At 42.2% G+C, this 21,783-nt stretch overlaps 1 protein-coding gene across 1 annotated transcript in view; it reads right to left on the bottom strand.

Annotated features, from left to right (window-relative positions):
* Window positions 1-16,775, bottom strand: part of DNAH5 (dynein axonemal heavy chain 5) — a 276,738-nt gene extending 259,963 nt beyond the window's left edge. Inside the window, 3 exon segments of the mRNA XM_070357713.1 lie at window positions 1,940-2,024; window positions 2,990-3,124; window positions 16,365-16,775. Coding sequence (XP_070213814.1) covers window positions 1,940-2,024; window positions 2,990-3,124; window positions 16,365-16,421 — 277 coding nt within the window. The 5' untranslated portion in view covers window positions 16,422-16,775.
* Between the last annotated feature and the right edge of the window lie 5,008 nt (window positions 16,776-21,783).

Genomic DNA, 21,783 nt, shown 5'->3' with positions numbered 1-21,783 from the left:
ACAGTCAGTCTCCCAGGGTTTCCACCTCCGGCTGCACGTCCTAGCCATTTACGTGGAGCAAGTTAACTTCGTCTTTTGTTCCTCTGACATCTCATCTGAGCAAGGCCCGAGAATTCCAGGTCAGCTAGCTCACAACAGGTGCCAGCCAAGTAAAAACTTCACTGCTCCCTCTTCCCTCTTATCTCTGCCCTGACACACTCAAAAACTGTGGTTAACAGGATGTGGGTAGGGGGTGGAGGGGTGAGTTGAAGGAGAAAAGGAGACCATCTGCTCCTCTCCCACTGCAGATACTGACCCTCAGAGGCCTCTGCTGCAAAGGTGGGTGGGATGAAAGGAAAGGGGGAGGGCCAAGAGTGGAAGAGATTTAACTTTAGATCAACTAGTTTTGATCAACTGGATATTTTTACTTTCTGAATTGAGGCTGTGTTTGTAATTGGACGCAACCATGGAAACTTTTATTCTTTTTTTTTTAACTGGATTATAGTTGCTTTACAATGATGTGTTGGTTTTTGTTGTACATTGAAGTGAATCAGTTATATACGCCCCCTCCCTCTTGAGCCTCCCTGTCACCCACCCATCCCCCATCCCACCCCTCTAGGTCATCACAGACCACCTAGCTGAGCTCCCTGTGCTACACGGCAGGTTCCTGCTAGCTATCTATTTCACACAAGGCAGTGCCTATAGGTCCGTCCCAATCTCCCAATTCATCCTTCCCTTCCCCATGTCCATAGGTCCATTCTTACACCTGAGTCTCTATTCCTGCCCTGAAAATAGGTTAATCGGTACCATGTTTCCACATATATGCGTTAATGTGTATTTGTCTTTCTCTTTCTGGCTTACTTCACTCTGTATTTTTATCTAAAAGTATCCAGCAAAGTTCATGGGGTTGTCTGAATTGCAATTTAAGTTCAGAAGAAAAGCTGCTCCTACTGAAAAGGTTTAAAGGGAGAGTGGGGAAGAAAAACAAGCTTGCACTTACGTTCACACCCCTGCACCCTGTGTGCCATGTAAGGTGACACACAAAGGCCAGCCTCACCCCATGCAGAGTTCATGGCGAACTTCACATTCACTCAGTTAGCCTAACTCAGCTTGTGCTTTGCAATCTGGGACAGGACTCAAAATTTGTCTTGTTTTGATTTTTTTACTCAAAATACAATGCCCTTTCTGACCACAAAATATAAAGCAGATAATCTGGGGGAAATGCCAGTCACTTATGCATGCGTAATTTCCTCAGTTTTTAAATAAAAAATCGTGGTCATATTCTATGCCAAGAGCAACAACTATCTTCTCTTCCATCAAAAAGGTCACAAAGGGATTGCATATGATATTTTAATATAATCATAATATATTTATGTCCTTAGTTTGGCTTTAAAATTATATTAATTCACATAAAAGTAGACGGGGATATATCAACAGAATCCACATAGAGATTTGCAAGTTTATCTTAAGTGAAAATGACTAAACTTGTCATTCAATATTATTCATTTGAGTCACAGTCAGTAGAAAATAAACATGATGTGATATTTAACTAAAAAAAAAAAAAAAACTCCTGTTACACATCTTGGCAATAATTCCTATGTTTAAAAGAAATAAAGAAACAGATGCCCAGTGGAAGTTCTAGAACATAATGGCACAGAATGAACTAACATGTAAGGAAAGGAAATCTCAAAATGTAAATTATTTTATCATTCTCTAGCTACCAGCACAGCCTGAAAAGGAAAACAAAATATCACAACTGAAGTTAGAACCAGGCTGCAGAGCCACCGTTATCTGTCCTTTGCTTGAGGTACAAACAGGACCTGTTTCACTGGGCCTCACCCCCCATTCCCCACCTGTCCCATCCCCCAGGATAAAGTCCTCGCAGTGGCCTCTGCTTCATGCCATCCTTGGGTAAATCTAACAACACATTTCTGGGTTATGCGACATCAACTTTAAATACCTGTTTCCACTACCTCCACATCCTGATAGTAAAACATGAGGTGACGAAGGCCTCCAGCAGCAAAAAGCTGATCGATTCTTTCAATCTGGGAAAAAGGAAAGGCAAGGTAATGGCTTTGTTCTGAGCCAGAAACCAGGTTTAAATCAGCATTTATTATCATCTTTCTTATTCAGGTAAGATTTCAGTTTACCCAAACCATATAGAGCACATTTCTTATAACATAAAAACCACACAAGAATAAACATCTTACCACAGTAAAGGCTAAATTCAAAGAAGTGATCTGATGAATCGTAAAAGTATTTGCTACATCCACACATCTGAAAAGAGATTGTCCCTTAATATTGGCTAATTTCTTAAAGTGCTGAGCTGTTACAGGCGGATATAAATATATTTAATTTTTCACCCAGTTACAGATCAGAGAGACCACACCTTTCAAAATGCAGTCTAACACACTATAGAAAAATATCATTAAAGTCCAATAACCTTGGAAAACCACCATGATGAGAACATGTATGACTACGGAATGCTCCACCGTCTCGCAACTTCATCCCATCCATGAGGTTCTGTGTACATCTAAAGGTCTGCCAACTGGCCTGCTCCATGGCAGGATATGGAAGTCAAGGTCAGGAACAAAAGAAACCAGAGTCAAAGCCAGGGAACTATGGCACAACTCAATCTCCCAGGATAGAACAGGATAAAGTCAAAAAAAAAAAAAAGATAAATTAGCAGCTGAGAGGAGATTCTGTTCTCTAACCTCAGATTCCAAAATGGCACCCAAGCCCAGCTTCACTGACATCTCTCACTGTCAGAGATGTCAGATATCTCTGACATCTCTGTCAGGATCATGGAACTCAAATGATGATTTTAACATGGAGAGCTGGAGAGCCCCAAGCTCATTCTGCCATCACCATCACCTGTATCGAGTCAGAATGGGGTCCTGTCCATGTTGAAACAGACACCCTTCCCTAAGGCCCAGCACAGACCCTGCCGTAGGACAACATGAACTGTGCCCTCCATAATCAAGTCAGTGGGAACACAAATGCATCGCACCTGATTCCCCTCAAGAATGGCATCCTCCACTTCAGTTTTGTTTAGGTCCACACAGGAAGCTACAATCCCAAATAAATAGTCATGTCTCCCATCCAGACGAGCCCGCTTGGCTTCTTTTTCTTCCTTCAGTCTTTGCTAAAAAAAAGGGAAGAAAAATGTTATATGACAACCACTGTTCTCAAATGGATTCACTCTAATTCATTTTGTAATTTCATACTACCATTGCTTTTTCAAGTCTTAGGTATTCAGCTATCACACAGCTTAATGGTACCACTTTTTATGTACTATCTTCTATATTTAGAAATAATGTTATTTCTACTATGGAAATGAGATGTGCTCATTGTTTTGAAATTATATAACACAGATAAGCCAAAAGAAGAAGCAAAAGTCACCTGCCAACCAGATAATATTACTGTTAACATTTTGTTCTAAATCTTTACAGACTTAATTTCATACATATATAAGCATTCAAAAGACCTTATATATAAGACACACGGCAAAATTTTTTAAAAATCTCATTTTTGTAAACATTCCCTATGCAACTAAAGTAATACATATTCTTCTACACTATTCCCTATGTTTCTTGCTTGTCTAAAAGTTCATATCTGGTCTTGAAATTAATTTATGAATAGCATTGCTTACTTTTTTACCTGTTGACTGTTAATTACAATAATAAACAAGTTTAGTGCCACCAATGTTGCAGTTTGAAGCGTATCTTTCCATGTGTGCTCTGTTCACACAAACATATACAAATGTATATACAGATTTCTATTTATATTATACTATAAACGTTTTTCATGCATTTTCCCTTAATAATACATCATAGACTTCTTTTTAGTTTAATACAGACTATTCTAACTTGCTTAATGGCTGCAAAATATTTAACAATATGGATAATTATTCAACCATTTCACCATCAATCAATATTCAACTTCCAATTAATCTTAAGTATGTGCATTATCTTTAATGCTAGCCAGTAGCTCTGAATCCTTCTTGTTTTTAACAGTTGTTAAACCCCAAATATGTATGAGCACTACAGAGGCAAACACTACCCAGTGACCTCAAAAAACTAACAGACTGGTTTGCAGAATATGAGCAGAAAATGTAAACAGGACAGACTGGCATTATGGTTGATACAGGAGCATAAGATTTATGCAAGGGCATTCATGGGTCTTCAGAGAAGGAACCAAAGGGAGAATCCCCCTCTAGCCCAGTGCTGAGGAGGGGTGGAAGGTACCGGAAAAGTTTCAGGAAGAGTTGACTTAAGCCTGGAGTTGAAGGAGATTTGACCACACTACCTGGGACAGAGGCATTTCTGCAGATTCAAAGGCCAAAAGGCATAAGAAACCATAGCAACTCTGGAAAACACAAGGCAGCCAGGATGGCTGAACTTGAACTAGAAAAACATAATAGGAAATGAGAGAGAAGTCAAATCATAAAATATCTTATGAGCCATGGAAGAAAATATAAACATTATCTTAAGTCCATGGGGAATCACTGATGAGTTTCAAATCAGGAGAGATGTTTAGCTGTCCATGCTGCATCAAAACATCAGTCATTGTGACAGCAGTGTAAAAAGTGGATTGAAGTGATACAAGTCTGGAGACAGGAAGGCCAGGCAGGTGGATTTGTTTGCAGAGCCTGCAAACACATTTGCAGAGCCTGGGACAGACAGTTCCTTCGGAACATGCATCTGGAGCCCAAGGGGAATTTGCACTGCAGAGACAGACACTGGTTCTCAATATAGCAAAACAGACATTGTGGGCCAGATCTTCCTTGCAATTGCATTTACAAGACAGCTTCAGCATCCCATAGCTCTTCTGCGATGTGATTGTGCCACTAACCGATCAAGAGGTGGTCTCTCTATCCCCTCCTCTTGAATCTGGCTGGAACTGTGACCAGTTTTCACCCAAAAAAATATGGAAAGAAGTGAGAATGTAAAACTTCCTAGGCCAGTCCTGCAGAAACCGTCAGCTTCTGCCTTTGCATTTCCAAATACTCCCTCAGAACCCAGTTACCATGCTATAAAATGTCCAAATCACATGGGGAGACCAAACGGGGAAAAACCAAGGCACTCTAGTCAACAGCTCAACAGATCTCCTAGTTCAGGGGTCCCCAACCTCTGGGCTGCAGGCCAGTACCTGCTGTCAGATCAGCAGCAGCATTAGAGTAGAAATAATAGGGCTTCCCTGGTTGGCTCAGGTGGTAAATAATCTGCCTGCAATGCAGGAGATCTGGGTTTGATCCCTGGGTCAGGAAGATACCCTGGAGAATGAAATGGCAACCCACTCCAGTATTCTTACCTGGGAAGCCCCATGGACAGAGGAGCCTGGAGGGCTACAGTCCACAGGGTTGCAAAGAGTCGGACACAACTGAGTGACTAACACTTTCACTTTCAAAGTGCACAATAAACATAATGCACTTGACTCATCCTGAAACCATCCCCCCACTCCTTAGTCTGTGGAAAAATTGTCTTCCACAAAATCGGTCCCTGGTGCCAAAAAAGTTGTGGACCACTGTTCTAACTGACACTCGAGCATCAATTTGCAAACTATCTTGGACATTCCAACCTAGTCAAGCCTACAGATAACTGCAACCTAGACAATGACATGTGATACAGAAGAACCATCCAGCTGAGCCCAGCATATCGCAGACTCAAGAGAGACAACAGAGCTATTAAAAGATAACAGATAATTGATATCAGATAGTTAAGCCATTAAGTTCTGGTATGATTTGTTATGCAGCATGAGGCAACAGAGTAATTCTTTTAGAATAATTTCATTAGTTGGACAGAAAACCAATGGATGCAGAACCACAGAAAAGAATGATTGGGAAAAGAGAAACATACTACCCTTTCCAGAAACTTGACTATAAAGGAAAGAGATGTGGTTACTAGTAGAAAAAGGAAAATTTAGAGTCAAAGGAGAATTTTTTAGAGACAATAGAATTAATAAAAAGTTAAGAGGAAAAAAATGGGAATTTCAGGGTTATTGAAAGACTATCACTAGACATATGCAATTTATATTCATTTGTCCGAAACTGAAGGAACTGCTTGAGAGACAAATTGGTTGGGGGTGGGGATGAGGGTGCAGGGTAAGGTTAAGGTTCCAAAAAACAATCTACCTATCTTCTTGCCATTTCCCTAAAGAAAAGAACTGACACTGGTCTTAACCCAAAATGCACATTCCATAAACATCATATAGAAGTAAATTTAAATCTCTTTTCAACCATGGCTAAAACCAGGAAAATGTCTGTTCTCTGACTGTGTTCCACATTCAAGGCAGGGAGGAATAAAAGACTTTTCTCAAAGCGATATTTCTGGGTTTATACTAAATGTCTCCAGCAGTGTGTAGGCACAGTCGGCAATCAGGGGAGCCAGGGACCCAGCAACAAATCAACTAGATGGCAAATGCTGGGCAGCCAAAAACACATTTCAAAACTAAAGAGCCAGTAAAGTCAGGACGCAAACCAACTGAAGGCTTCCAACGAACATAGAAATTTCTATAGGATTCTGCCATGGCAACGCATTATTCTATGACTTGATTTTACAAGATTCCAACAGAAAAAAAAAAAAAAACATATTCTAGTGGAGGAAGGGAGAGATTAGCCTCTAAAGCAGAACACTAGTTATTTTATTTTTACTTAAATATCACAGGGGAAAACTTCTAAAGCAGTTTTATATATAAAACCAAATGTGTTTTTAAAGTAAATGTTTTCAGCATTATATTTAAAAGCATGTTAAGCATTGAATATGTTCTTACATAACTAGCCTATCTCCTAAGTAATGTGAAATTAACCCTAGTGCCATGTAGATGAAAGAGCAGTGTTTATCAATCTCAACTTTCATTGCCTTATACTAAGGTATCCTGGCACAATGAGGGATTTTTTTTTTACTACCACAGAAAGTCAACAGTGTCAAATAAATATTTGGTGATTGGATCAGCATGTTGTCAGCCCCTAAACTTGAACCTGAAGCTTTCTGGCTGCCAAGGAACTGCAGGAGCAAGCAATCAGATGATTAGTTGGAGGTGGTTTGTCCTGTTGGCCTTTGGAACATCTTGGAAACAGGATGACAAAGGCGAGAGGTGAACTATGGCATTTTTTTTTTTAAAGGATCACATTAAAATTGTTTTCTTTGCATGAGCAAGCTCCAACTGATAGAGATGGGGAATAGGTTCAGATACCTATTCAATGTTCAAGGAAATCTAGAGCAATATTTAAAATATTTCTGCAAAAGCAAAACTACAATGAAATATCACCTCACACCAATTAGAATGGCCATCATCAAAAAAATCTATAAACAGTAAATGCTAGAGGGGATGTAGAGAAAAGGGAACTCTCCTGTACTTTTGGTGGGAATGTAAACTGATACAACACTATAGAGAATAGTACGGAGGTCCCTCAAAAAGCTAAAAACAGAGCTACCGTATGATCCAGCAGTCCCACTCCTGGGCATATATCTGGAAAAAGCTCTAACTCACAACAATACAAGCAGTTTGTTCATGGCACCACAGTTTTGCCATGGTCAAGACCTGAAAGCAAGCTATATGTTCATCAACAGATGAATGGATAAAGAAGATGTAGTACATATATACAGTGGAATATTACTCAGCCATGAAAAAGAATGAAGTACCGTCATTTGCAACAGCATGGATAGCCCTAGAGACTGTCACAGTGAGGGCAATAGGTCAGACAGAGAAAGACAAATATGATGGTATCACTTACATGTAGAATCTAAAACGATGATGCAAAGCAACTTACTTGCAAAGCAGAAATGGAGTCACAGATACAGAGAACAAACTTATTGTCACTAGGGGGATAAATTGGGAGATTTGGGGTTGACATATATACATTACTATATGTAAAACAGATAACTAAGAAGGACCTACTGTACAGCATAGGGAACTCTACTCAATACTCTGTAATGACCTATATGGGAAAAGAATTTTAAAAAGAATAGATATATATATGTGTATAAATGATTCACTTTGCTGTATGAAAAAAAAACTAACACAACATTGTAAATCAACTACACTCCAATAAAAAATTTTTAATGATAAGCAAGCTAAGGTTTGCAGAATAAAAAATAAAATATTTCTGCAATATTTCTGTAACTTGTGACAAATAATGTTACTACCATTTTGAAATGAAAGAGGGAGTAATGTACTCCCTCCCAAGAAACAAGTGCTGATTTCAAGGTAGAGCAATGTCATGTACACAAGTGAGCACTGGTGCCAGACTGGGCTCCAGCCCCAGGGTGGCCCCTAATTGTAAGACCTTGCATCTGTCTTTTAAGCCTTCCAGACTTCAGGTTCTGCAACTCTAAAATCGAAGTGTAGGACTCTGTGACAGCTAAGTCCCTTTCCATCTCTTAACATTTTCATTACTTCTCACTGATTCAAAAATTAACACAGGGACTTCCCTGGGGGTCCAGTGGTTAAGAATCTGCCTTGAAATGCAGGGGACTCAGATTCAATCCCTGGTCCAGGAACTAAGATCCCACATGCCTCAGGGCAACTACTGAGCCCTCAGGCCACAATTAGAGAATCCCTATGCAGTAATGAAAGATCCTGCATGACACAGTGAAGATTCTGATAGAGTTAAATAAAGAAATTAAAAAAAAAAAAACCAACAATGTATGCTGTTAAAAAAAAAAGTAACACAGACAAGAGACTCAAGGGTGGGTTTTTTGTGTTTTTGTTTGTTTGGTTGGTTGGTTTGGGTTCTTGGGGTCTTTTTATCAGATCAGGAGAGGTCTGGAATAGGACTTGAGATTTTAAAATATGAATCCCAACAAAGACCCAATGCCATGTGTCTTCATAATAAAGCTCCATGACTTTTTCTCGTGACAAACCCATCCTTCCAATTTTTTTTTTTATATACTAAGCTTTGCCGTTACCTCTAAAGCACCAAAGCCCAGGTCTACATGTTCATCTACATAAACAGTTCGTGAACTACACCCATTTCATTTTGGCTTCAGGTTATAATCCCCAACTCCATGAGAAACTTCGTTCTTGTTCAGTCGCTAAGTCGTGTTCAATTCTTTGTGACCCCAGGGACTGCAGCACGCCAGGCTCCTCTGTCCTCCACTATAAACTGAAGTTTGCTCCAATTCATGTCCACTGAGTCAGCGATGCTATCTAACCATCTCACCCAACTCAGAATAGACCTTGATGTGAGGAAAGATTGAAGGCAAAGGAGAAGGGTGCAGCAGAGGATGAGGATGAGATGAGAAGCCTTACCCTTGTTTATAAAATGGAGATAAAAGTTCAAACTTGAAAGGTATTTGCAAAGATTAAATTGTCCAGTTCCTGTGTCTCAGCAAATGGTTAATTCCCCACTGGATCTTCACATCCAGAAGTGCCAGGACTTAAGCTCCCTGCCTGGGTAGCCGATAGGCTGGGCTCCATGCATCCCCAAACTCAAGGACAATTTCACCTGTATCCATGTCACACTGTTCACACCAGGTCCATAACCTATCCTTTCTATAGCCTTTATATATATCTATATGTCATATTGAAAAAAATGCTTTTCTAGAAGACACAATTAGCCTTGTTGTCCATCTGAATCTGAGAAAGAGATGTTTTACTGAGAATCTGTTGCATATTTTTTAATGAATATATTTCCATTTTGTAGTTGGGTGTTTTATTCTTTTATGCATATGTAAAGTCGCTCAGTCATGTCCAACTCTTTGCAACCCAAGGACTATATAGACCATGGAATTCTCCAGGTCAGAATACTGGAATGGGTAGCCTTTCCCTTCTCCAGCAGATTTTCCCAACCCAGGGCTCAAACCCAAGTCTCCTGCACTGCAGGCAGATTCTTTACCAGTTTAGCCACCAAGGAAGCCCATGTTTATAGCAATGTAACAAACATAGCAGGAGAGAGTACAACATAGATTTAAATCCTCACTGGAGAGTATCGTAAATAACGAGGAGTCTATGAATTACAACTGAAACTCCTTATCTTAAATCACCAGGGTAAATACCTCTGAGACCCATTTCACTTTGGTTCTCAATATCAGTCTCAAGCCCAGAGATAATTAATCACCTGATGAAGCAGTGCTGAAGAGGCCAAGGACATGGGTTTGATCGTCTTAGGCCAGTTAGCTTCACTTTATTCCATTTTTGCCAACTGTAGATGAATCAGGGCAAATCCATGAGCAGAAGGGGAAATTACTCAAAGTGTATGTCTAAGTAAAATGCCTGGGGTGGGAGGGAGGCCCAAGAGGGAAGGGATTTATGTATACAGATAGCTGATTCCCTTGATAGTCCTTTGGACAGCAAGGAAATCAAACTAGTCAATCCTAAAGGAAATCAACCCTGACTATTCATTGGAAGGACTGATGCTGAAGCTGAAGCTCCAATACTTTGGCCACCTGATGTGAAGAGCCAACTTATTGGAAAAGACCCTGATGCTGGGGAAGACTGAAGGCAAAAGGAGAAGGGGGCAGCAGAGGATGAGATGGTTAGATAGCATCATCAACTCAACGGACATAAATTCAAGCAAATTCCAGGAGATAGTGAAGGACAGGGAAGCCAGGCATGCTGCAGTTCAAGGGGTCACAATGAGTCGGACATGACTTAGCAATTGAACAACAATAGCTGATTCACTTCGTTGTACAGTAGAAAATAGCACAACATTGTAAAGCAATTATACTCCAATTTAAAAAATGAAATACAATGCCTGGTTACTGATAAAAATAAGTATTTATTTTTCTTTTTTGAAGGGAGAGATCCAAATGGCCCAGGCTGGTTTCCCTCATTGGTGTGCCATGTATTTAAGCTGATCCTGCCTATCTCCTAAAGGGTAAAATAAAATAAACATCACCTGAATCTCATCATTCCTACAAGAGGAGCAGCTCCACAGGGAGGGACGTTTTCTATTTTGATTTCCGCAGCATCTCCAGTACCCAGAACAGCGCCTAGCACTTAGCAGAGCCTCAATTGCTATCTAATCAGGGGATGATTAACCAAGTTTATCATTCACAAGTCACTCTCAAGTAATTAAGGGCTGGTGAAAATTATTCTAGCTCCATGTGAGTCCATGGCAGGTGCAGAATTCAGTCAATAAGCTCCTGGGTCTTGCATGTTGTTATGACTTCAGCAGAAACCACTGCACAGAACTCCATCATTAGTACGGATAATGGCTCCCCCTCAATTCACAGCCACTATAACTAACCTCACTTAGCCTACATCCCATTCAAACATGCTGAATTACAGAAAGAGATGGAAGCAGTTCTGCTTCTCATTTCTACAAATGAAAGGGCCCTCTCCAAGTTAACCCAATTTCCATGTCTTCCAACAAAGAAAAGCCTCCCTTTTCTGTCTTCCAGCATTTTCACCATAACCCTCAGGGCCCAGTTTCCTCGCTGGGAGAGGCTGCTCTGTGACGATGCCTCCTGGACCATCCGAACCTGCTGGAAGATTAATTGGCTGGAAGAGCCGCAAGGGAGCAAGGCTCCACTCCCCACTGCGCTTCTGGCATCTTAACTTCCCTTCCTCCCCTTTTATGTCACTTCTCCAGGTGAAGGGCCACAGCTGCAGGAGGAAGTGCTACACCTCCTTCCCGCATTAAGAGCACTTGAGCAGAGTGGTTCCTGGGAGGGAGAGACACTCCACGCTGACTAATCCACTCCCAGCAGGTGCTCCAGGGAAGCCCTCCTTTATTTAACAAGAGTTGCACTCCCCCTCCATCACAAAGAGCTAGCTCGCACTTCAACAGAGAAGGTCCCATCAATTTTCTTTCCACCTGAGAGTAAGTTCTGGAATCTTGTCTATTGTTGCTGAAGTTTTCAGGGCCCCTAAATCTCCCCATTTACCAACTCCCTTACCCGTCATTCTTTCCAAGCATATAGAAGATCCCACCTTACCTGTCACTGTGTGTGGATTTTTTACCCAAGCCAACCCAAAATCTGCTTAGAGGTGTGTCCCCATCACCAACTTACCTCCTCTCCCCCCAGCATTCCATAATCCAAACTCTAACACCCACTCAATGGACATGAGTTTGAGTAAACTCTGGGAGGTGGTGATGGACAGGGAGGCCTGGCGTGCTGCAGTCCATGCGGTCGCAAAGAGTCAGACATGACTGAGCAGCTGAACTGAACGGAGTCCATTTTCTACACCCCAGATGTCTGCACCTGACCAAGACTTAGTGAGACTTTATGGGATGGACGTGTACCCACACCCACATTTAAAATGGGTAACCAACAAGGACCTACTGTATAGCACAGGGAACTCTGCTCAATGTTATGCGGCAGCCTGGATGGGAGGGGAGTTTGGGAGAGAATGGATACATGTATATGTATAGCTGAGTCCCTTTGCTGTCCACCTGAAACTATCACAACATTGTTTGTTGGTTCCCTATACCTTAATACAAAATAAAACATTTTCAAAAATTTTTTATAAGGCTTAGCCTCAATATGCCCATATATTCTTTCTTCCTCCAATCCTACAGAGGTTTTAGTTCAAAATCAGGAATACCACTCTTGTACAATTCCGAGTCCCCTTGGGCAACAGAGGCCATATAATTCAAATGGTTTTCACTCACTTGCTAAAAAAAATACATATATAACGTCATCATTCACATTATCCATGGCTGTGGGATTTCCCAGGCAAGAATACTGGAGTGGGTTGCCATTTCCTTCTCTAGGGGATCTTCTGGACCCAGGGATCGAACCTGGGTCTCTTGCATTGCAGGCAGATTCTTTACCAACTGAGCCACCAGGGAAGCCCCACTGTCTATAGCACAGGGCTGAAATCCCAAAACCTCCCTTATTGATCACAATGAACCAGAATGCTCAGAGCTGATGCTCATCAGAATCACCTGGAAGCTTTAAAATGCTGATTCCTTTGTCTCCCCAGAAACTGACTGCTCTCGTGCAGAGTGGTGTTTCTCAAAAGCTCCCCTCATGATTACAGTGGTGGCCCAGCCTGAGAACACTGTCTCAAAGGAAAGCATTTGATGACTTGATCATAATTTACAAACACCATGAGGTTTTCACTTGAGTTAGGAACTTAGGAAAGTCCAAATGCATAAAGCTGGGATCCCCGTAACTCTAGATCTTTCCTTTCTGTCAGTATTTGGGTCGTGCAAAAATCAATAGGAAGGACAGGTTTCAGCTCAACTCCACAAGGCCCAGAAGTGTGGCAGGCACAAAATAGGTGGTCAACCGATTCTAGTGGAATGGGTGGATTCTGCACCTCGAGTCACATTCTCCCAGGGTCTAGAGATGGTGTAGTGACTTCATGGCCACATCGGGCTGTGACTCCTTCAGGTTTGGGAGCCTCCACCTAGGCATTAGCAAGCATCACCTGCCAGCTCCCCACAGCTGCATCCTAGAACAAGGGTCCCAACCTCCACGATCTAATGTCTGATGATCTAAGGTGGAGCTGATATAATAAAAATAGAAATGAGGTGCACAATAAATGTAATGAGTTTTGACTCATCCCCAAACCATTCCCCCTACCCCAGGCCATGGAAAAACCATCTTCCAGGAAATCTGTCCCGGGTGCTAAAAAGGCTGGGGACCGCTATAACCTAGAGCCTTTCACCTCCCCAAGTTCCAAGGAAACTGTTTTCATCTGTGCGTGTGAAATGTGCTCACAGGACCAAACACATCTGGGCCTGATTAAGAGAACACTGAAACCAGCTAGGCTATTTTGCCAAACAATAACACTGATATCTTTTCAGCTTTCAAAAGGTATCTGAGAGCAAAGGTTCCTTTCTTGGCTTGGCTTCTACTGTGTACTCCCTGAGGAACAATGGCCCCTCCAGGGGAGGTTCTCAGCAGGGGAAGGAGGTGCCCTCTCTCCCCAGCCAGTCTCTACCTCCCACCCCCTCGAGAATCACTGTTTAGAGAAACCTAGCAATCCCAGGAAAGTTAGTGAGCAACAGTAATCCCCAGGATCAGGACATAAGTGGAAAACACGAATGATACATATTTCAGCAGCAGTGAGAAAACTTGCCCCCATTTCAAAACTAGGTGTCCAATTAGATGAATTTAGGCCAAGAGGACTCTCATAAATCTTTCAAGTGTTTTTTTTCTAAAGGTCGACAAATCCCAGTTTAATTTTAGGGAAAAAAAGAAAAACAAAATCTGTTGAGTCTGGAATTCATGTCCATGGTACGCTTGAAAGTAGGTACTAAGCATTCTTCATCTTTGAGAAAAGCCCAAAAAGGGGGGGTGGGGGTGGGCAGGCATCATATCTGATGCCTGAGTCAATAGATAGAGAATTACTTCGAGTTTTTTCATTGAAAAGCATTTGTGTTCATTATACAACAAAAAGGATATATGGTTTGACTTTTCTAAACCCAGAAAGCTTATGGTTTATTTGGCTATTTGCAGGTGTATTCTGAACAGAGTCAATTATTATATCACAATAACCTAATGACAAATATAGCATCACTACAGTAATAGCTGCAGACTAAGTTTAAATATAGGGGCTAAATTTTGTATCTTAAGTGGTTTGGGAATCTTTGTCATTAATTATTTTAGGTGACAAAGGTATAACTTAATAAACCATCAAATCAGTGCGCTAAAAAGAAAATGTGTAATTACTTACATAATACACTGCAACATTATTAAGGTAATTCTGTTAATATCATACATCGGGGTAAACAGAACCAGCATCCCAAATGTATAGAAACTTCCAAAAAACTTAAGATATTCCTAAAAGGTAACCAGTGCCAAGAAAGAATCCAATTCATTCATTATATTCGTGATTTTATCGTCAATTTTAATTTTTGTGATTTGGTAATGAAGCACGGAAAAGTGAGGAATAGGGAAAATATTCAGACATGTGAAACATTTAATTAATTCAATTTATTGAGAAAGCATAAACTAAGATGTATTAGTACCGGGTTCTGAGCCTGGCAGGCTGCAGTCCAGGGGATCACAAAGAGTCAGACATGACTCAGCAACTGAACAACAACAAGTACAGGTTCTGTGTTAGGGGAAGGCTATCAGAGATGGAGGAAGCACCGTCTAGTCATCCAGGAACTCACAGTAGACAAATGCCATCTCACCACAGCAATGTGATGAGAGCTCGAGCATCAAAGTGCAGACAGGACCCAAGGAAGGGAGCCCCCACCTCCTCCTGAAGTGTCAGGGAGGCTTCTCAGAGAAAAGGTGGCACCTGTACTTGGTCTTAAATAATAAGCGTCTGCAGGCCAACAAGTTCAAGGGCTTGGCTGAAAGATGTTGATCTTGGGAGAGATGCAACAGAACGGTGGGGCTAGGGGAAGGAGGGTGGCTGGTGGCAGAGAGTTTAGGAAAAACAGAGACAACGGTTCTGTGTTTTGCGGTGGAAGAGCAGAACTGCAAGGCTGGCCAGAATCATCCAGGATGCTAGGGGTGCATAAAAGATACAGCAATTCAAGCCCTGAGGAAGCATGGGTCAATGTCGACAACAGAGTTCTGGAGAAACCTCAATTTTCTTCTGACGTTAATCATCAGTGGAAGAGGCTCCAAAACACCTCTTTATGCATCTGCCTAATCCAAAGCTGCTGAGTTGAGTCCTAGGCTAAGGGAAGCTCATTCTTCATCCTTGTAGCTCACGGACTGTGAGCACATTTCCAGGCCCATAGAAGGCGATAGGGGACAGGGTAAGTGGTGGGGTGTCATTTTAAAGAAGCCTGTAGAATCTGCCTTAATAAATTCTCATCACCAACAAAAGCTTATGGGTCTAGGAGAATGCAGTCACCAAGGCACCCTGAGTAGATTTTTTTCCATCAGGCAAGCAGCTCGAGAGTCCCTTCAACAGCAAGGAGATCAAACCAATCAATCCTAAAGGAAATTAACCATGAATATTCATTGGAAGGACTGATGCTGATGCTGAAGCTCCAATACTTTGGCCACCTGATGCAAAGAGGTGAGTCAATGGAAAAGACCCTGTTGCTGGGAAAGACTGAGGGCAGGAGGAGAAAGGGGCAACAGAGGATGAGATGGTTGGATAGCATCACCCACTCAGCGGATATGAGTTTGGGCAAAGTCCAGGAGAGAGTGAAGGACAGAGGAGCCTGGTTTGAATGCTAGGCTGCAGCTTAAGTGCTGCAGTCCATGGGGTTGCAAAGAGTCAGACACGACTTACCGACAGAACAACAATAAGCATCATCCCAAAAGATGGAGACTGTATTTCTACAAGAAGCCACAGTTTAGGTGGCAAGGTGCAGAAAAGCCTAAAGATGAAACTCCTTTTCAATTTTAAATTTGAAGTAACATATAGCCTTATGAACTATCCAAAAATTAGTAGATAAACTTGTTTCTCACAGATTCATCAGAATACGATTTTGAACTTTTTTAGGAATTTTTGCACACAGGTGCAAGAGATGATGTTCTAAGACATGTGCAAGCTCACAGACAGCAGCTCCTTACCATTAAAACTCGGGTGACACTCTGCTTCCAGAGCTGTCGCCTGCCGATCCTAAACATCCCAGCAATCTGTTCAGCTTATAGACTCTTCCAGAATGATCTTCTAGCTCCTGGGAGACCAACTCATCATCCAACAGGCTTTCAGATGAAAAGTATTTTGGAGGACCAGAAGTTCAACATGTTTACATGTCCAATTTGCATGTATTATGCACCATAAACATGGAATAAAAATTAAAATCTATACTTGAATTCAAGTTTTCGCTCTCCACCTTGGCCTCTCCTCTCTTCCAAAGCCCTGTGTTGTTAGGGCAATACTGTTTACACGCTATACAGTTGAACCGTGTCTCTCATTCTTACTTATCAACCTATCAACGCATTTGAACAGCTGGGTTGCAACACAACCTCTGATGTTCGTTTAATTCTAGACACTGCCCAGCAGGAAGCTTGAAGTCAACAGAGATATTTGAATCATTTCTTTGAACAGGGAGTAACTTTAAACCGTATCAAAACAGAAAACAGAGAAGCCACAGCCATGCATCAGTTGCACAAGACATTCAGTCCATCTTTGTCTAAACAGCTTTTGTGTGCTCGATTAACTACCAGGCTTGTGGCTAATTGTGACTGTCAGGTAGGCTAATTGTAACTCAACGGAGCCATTTTCTCCCCATAAAAAAACAAGCCTACTTCATATGCAAATAGCAAATGATGTCCATAAATTACTTGCGCTCACAGAGCTGTACTTACAAATAAACCAAGCTTATTTATTCTCTATGACTAAAGATCTTGATCATCCTTGCTGTAAAGACATGATGGGGAATCACAGCCAACGTGATCTGAGAAGTCTAGTAGGTGGGATTTCTCTCATCAAGATGAATAAGTGGCAGGACATTTAAGGTTGGACATGTTGAATCCAGGTTTTAGTCCTTGAAGTTCAAGTTTCAGGAACTCAAATCCAATCAGGTCATCCAAGGATAAATCGAGAACCAGGGGACCCATCCCACCAAGATCCTGCTAACTAATCTCACACGAGACCCATTTGAAAGCCAGGATGCTAATTTGGTACTGACACCTACTGCTAATTTGGATGTCAATTTGGTACCTGACTTGGGAGATTCACTTCAATAGACAACATTAGGGAGGGGCCTCCATACATAGCTTCCCAAATAGCACAGTGGTAAAGAATCCGCCTGCAATGCAGGAGATGAAAAAGACATGGGTTCCATTCTTACGTCAGGAAAATCCCCTGGAGAAGGACATGGCAACCCACTCCAGTATTCTTGCTGGGAAAATTCTATGGACAGAGGAGCCTGGCAGGCTACAGTCCATGGGGCTGCAAAGAGTTTGACATGACTGAGCATTGATTTCATTCCATACGGAGAGTTAACAGAGAGACAGCACTTAGACCTAAATACTGTTTGGTAAACAAAGCATTAGAGACTTCCCTGGTGGTCCAGGGGCCAAGACTCCACCTCCCAATGCAGGGTACCGGGGTTCCATCTCTGGTCAGGGAACTAGATCCTGTATGCCTCAACTAAGAATTGGCATGCTGCAACAAAGATCGAAGATCTTGCATGATGCCAAATCAATAAATAAATGTTTTTTAAAAGAAACACATACACACAAAACACAGGAAGTGAGAGTTGGTTTATGGGATAGTTTTTTAATCAACCTCTGGGTATAGGCAAGCAACTGTTTTTTGTTCTAACCGTGAATGAAGACGGTATCTAGACTAGCCCTCATTCTGCTCTGTGCCAGGTTGAAAGTGAAGTCGCTCAGTCGTGTCTGACTCTTTGCAATCCCATGGACTATAGCCTACCAAGCTCCTCCATCCATGGAATTTTCCAGGCAAGAGTACTGGAGTGGGTTGCCATTTCCTTCTCCAGGGGATCTTCCCAACCCAGGGATCGAACTCGGGTCTCCCCCATCACAGGCAGACACTTTACCATCTGAGCCACCAGGGAAGCCCAGGTTGAAAGGTCACCAGCAAATCGCAGTATTTTCTCATCCTCCTTGCTCAGCATCTCAGTCCCAAGGATCCTCTGTCAACACATGACCTCAGGACAGAGGTGACAATTCACCATGTCACTGTTTATCTTTCATTAGCTACATTGAAATCGCAGCTTCCCTAATGGTGTTTTAGGCACCTCATCATTTCATCAGCAGCTCATTTATTAATACAATGGTCTCTCTTGGGAAGAGTTACTTTCTGGGAAGATTTCCACAGATGGCTGATGGCATTCATCCTGGGTTTGGCAGGCGTCACCATGGCTCTCTCGAGGCTCCGCAGTAAACTGCAGTCTTCCAACCTCTGGGCTGAATTTCAGCAAAGACACTAAGTGTCTTAAGGAATCCCCTTGAGTGAAGGAGGCTCACTGAGAATTTTCATCAAGCAGCACAAATGAGGGGCTTTCCTGGTAGCTCGGTCAGTAAAGAATCCTCCTGCAATGCAAGAGACCAGGGTTTGATCCCTGGGTTGAGAGGAACCCCTGCAGAAGAAAACGGCAACTCGCTTCAGTATTTTTGCCCTGGAAATCCCATGGACAGAGGAGCCTGGTGGGCTGCAGTCCATGAGATTTCAAGTTCAGTCCACTCGCTCAGTCATGTCCGACCAAAGAGTCATGTCACTCTTTGCGACCCCATGGACTGCAGCACACCAGGCTTCCCTGTCCATCACGAACTCCTGGAGCTTACTCAAACTACATGTCCATTGAGTTGGTGATGCCATCCAACCATCTCATCCTCTGTCGTCCCCTTCACTTCCCACCTTCAATCATTCCCAGCACCAGGGTCTTTTCAAATGAGTCATTTCTTCACATCAGGTGGCCAAAGTACTGGAGTTTCAGCTTCAGCATCAGTCCTTCCAATGAATATTCAGGACTGATCTCCTTTAGGATGGACTGGTTGGATCTCCTTGCAGTCCAAGGGACTCTCAAGAGTCTTCTCCAACACCATAGTTCAAAAGCATCAATTCTTTGGCACTCAGCACAATTTAGCAACTAAACCACTACTACATCACAAACCAATCAAAGCACAAGCCTGCATCTGACCCCTTGCCCCCTAATTGCCAGCCGACAATTGAGTCGGTTTCTGGTCATTGGAGAAGGGTATCAAATGCCTCCCAGAGGGAGACTCGGGTGAGTTTTCCTATGAGTACTTTCTACCAGGTGATGGCTTCAGCAAGCGAGACACCTCCTTGTTTCTGTTCTTCAGTCCCATCCAGCTCTTTGCTGCCCCACAGACTGCAGCATGCCAGGCTCCTCTGTCCTCCACTCTCTCCCAGAATTTGCCCAGATTCATGTCCAGTGAGTTAGTGATGCTGTCCAACCACCTTATCCTCTGCCACCCCCTTCTCTTTTTGCCCGCCTCCTCCTACAGGAACTTTTAAGCTGAGGAGTCCTCCAGCCCTATCTTTATGGACGATGCACTGTTCCAAGCTGAGCATATTGGCCATTTCACAAATCTTAAGTCAGACATAATAAGAATACAAGAGTGGACAATAAACTTCCTATAGGCAAGAGACTTCATCCATAAGTCCAAGTACCTTCAGGCAAGGTTTAAAGTTTCACTTTCATTCATTCACTCACTCTTCATCAGCAAATGTGAGTACTTTTTATAGGACCAGGCACTGTACTATGTATTAAGCATAGAGCAGCTAATTAAAACACATACTTAGGACTTCCCTGGAGGTCCAGTGGTTAAGAATTGGCCTTGCAGTTCATGGAGACAGGTTCGATCCCTGGTTAGGGAACTAAGATCTTGCATGCTGCAGAGGAACTAAGCCTCAGTGCCACAATTACTGAGCCCACATGCTCCAGAGCCCGTGTGCCACAACAAAAGTTCCCACGTGATGCAACAAAGGTCTCGTGGGCCAGTGATTATGTAAGACTAAGACCCAAAACAGCCAAGCAAATAAATTTAATTTTAAAAAATCACAATCAAACACTAAAAAATGTCCATTGTAAAATGCATAATTATTTTACAGGACCTCCAAAGAGAAAAATAAAACACTGCCAATTACACTTAAAAACAACCTCAACTTTAAGCTGCATTCTGAATTCATAGACATTAAAATGTAAAACATGTAGATCTCAGAACCAACGAAAAGCCAACATGCCAGCCTTCACTGGGGAAAGATATAAAGTAAATAACATAATTATAAATAAAATATGATTACACAAGTTGTGGAAAGTGCCATTAAAAAGGAAATCTTGATGCAAGCTTCACTTGGATCTGTGTTCTAAATTACTGCCGTTTGTACTTGTATTCCAAAGTGTGAGACTTCCTGAACTCATTGCTATATCATGAAGAATTACCTGCATCGAGCCTTGCAGCCCTGTATGTACAACCCACCATCATAGAGTAACAAAGTGCAAGTTCTGGGGTCAGGCACATGCATGCTGTGCGCATGTCAAGTTGCTTCAGTCGTGTCTGACTCTGTGCGACACTATGGACTGCAGCCTGTCCATGGGATTCTGTCCACTAGATTCTCCAGGCAAGAATACTGGAGTGGGTTGCCATTTCCTTCTCTAGGGGATCTTCCCAACCCAGGGATCAAACCCACGTTTCTTACATGCCCTGTATTGGTAGGTGGGTTCTTTACCACTAGCGCCAACTGGGTCAGACACACCTGGGTTTAAATCCTAGCATTGCTCTCTTTCAGCTATATGACATCAGAGCTTTTGTTTTCTAAATTATCCATTAGAAATAAACCCACCTGCCTAACAGACTTGTGATTATGTAAAATTCCTGGATCCTCACAGGTACCTAATACATGAAAAATATGTTAATATTTTTTATTTGCAAAAAAGTTATGACTACAATTAATGACAATACTAATATAGGGACGAATTCCCAAGGAATTTAACCCAGCATATAAATTTCAGTGTAGAGCTGCTTCAAAATTTTGCTCTTGATTTCCCAATATATCCCAAGAGAAAGAGTAGATCCAGGTTTTAATGGTTACCATCTACACATTTTTCACAGATTTCTGCTTCTAAATGTCTCAGTGAGGCCCAGCAGAATTAAATACATTCATCAGTTTAATGGCCTTGTAAACAATGATACAAGGGGGCAGCATAAAAAATGGTAAGTGGGATGAGAAAGTATCATATTTCAATCCATTCTGAGTAGCACATTTTTTGCACTTTTTACCATATTGAAATTGAGCACATCTGCTATTCACTTCTCGGAGAAGGCAATGGCACCCCACTCCAGTACTCTTGCCTGGAAAATCCCATGGATGGAGGAGCCCGGTGGGCTGCAGTCCATGGGGTCGCTAAGAGTCGGGAACGACTGAACGACTTCACTTTCACTTTTCATTTGCATGCATTGGAGAAGGAAATGGCAACCCACTCCAGTGTTCTTGCCTGGAGAATCCCAGGGACGGGGAGCCTGGTGGGCTGCCGTCTATGGGGTCGAGCAG

This window comes from Bos mutus, chromosome 20 (assembly GCF_027580195.1).
Source record: "Bos mutus isolate GX-2022 chromosome 20, NWIPB_WYAK_1.1, whole genome shotgun sequence".
Taxonomy (NCBI): Eukaryota; Metazoa; Chordata; class Mammalia; order Artiodactyla; family Bovidae; genus Bos; species Bos mutus.
Note: the sequence above shows the minus strand (reverse complement) of the source record. Positions and strands in the feature narration are given on the sequence as shown.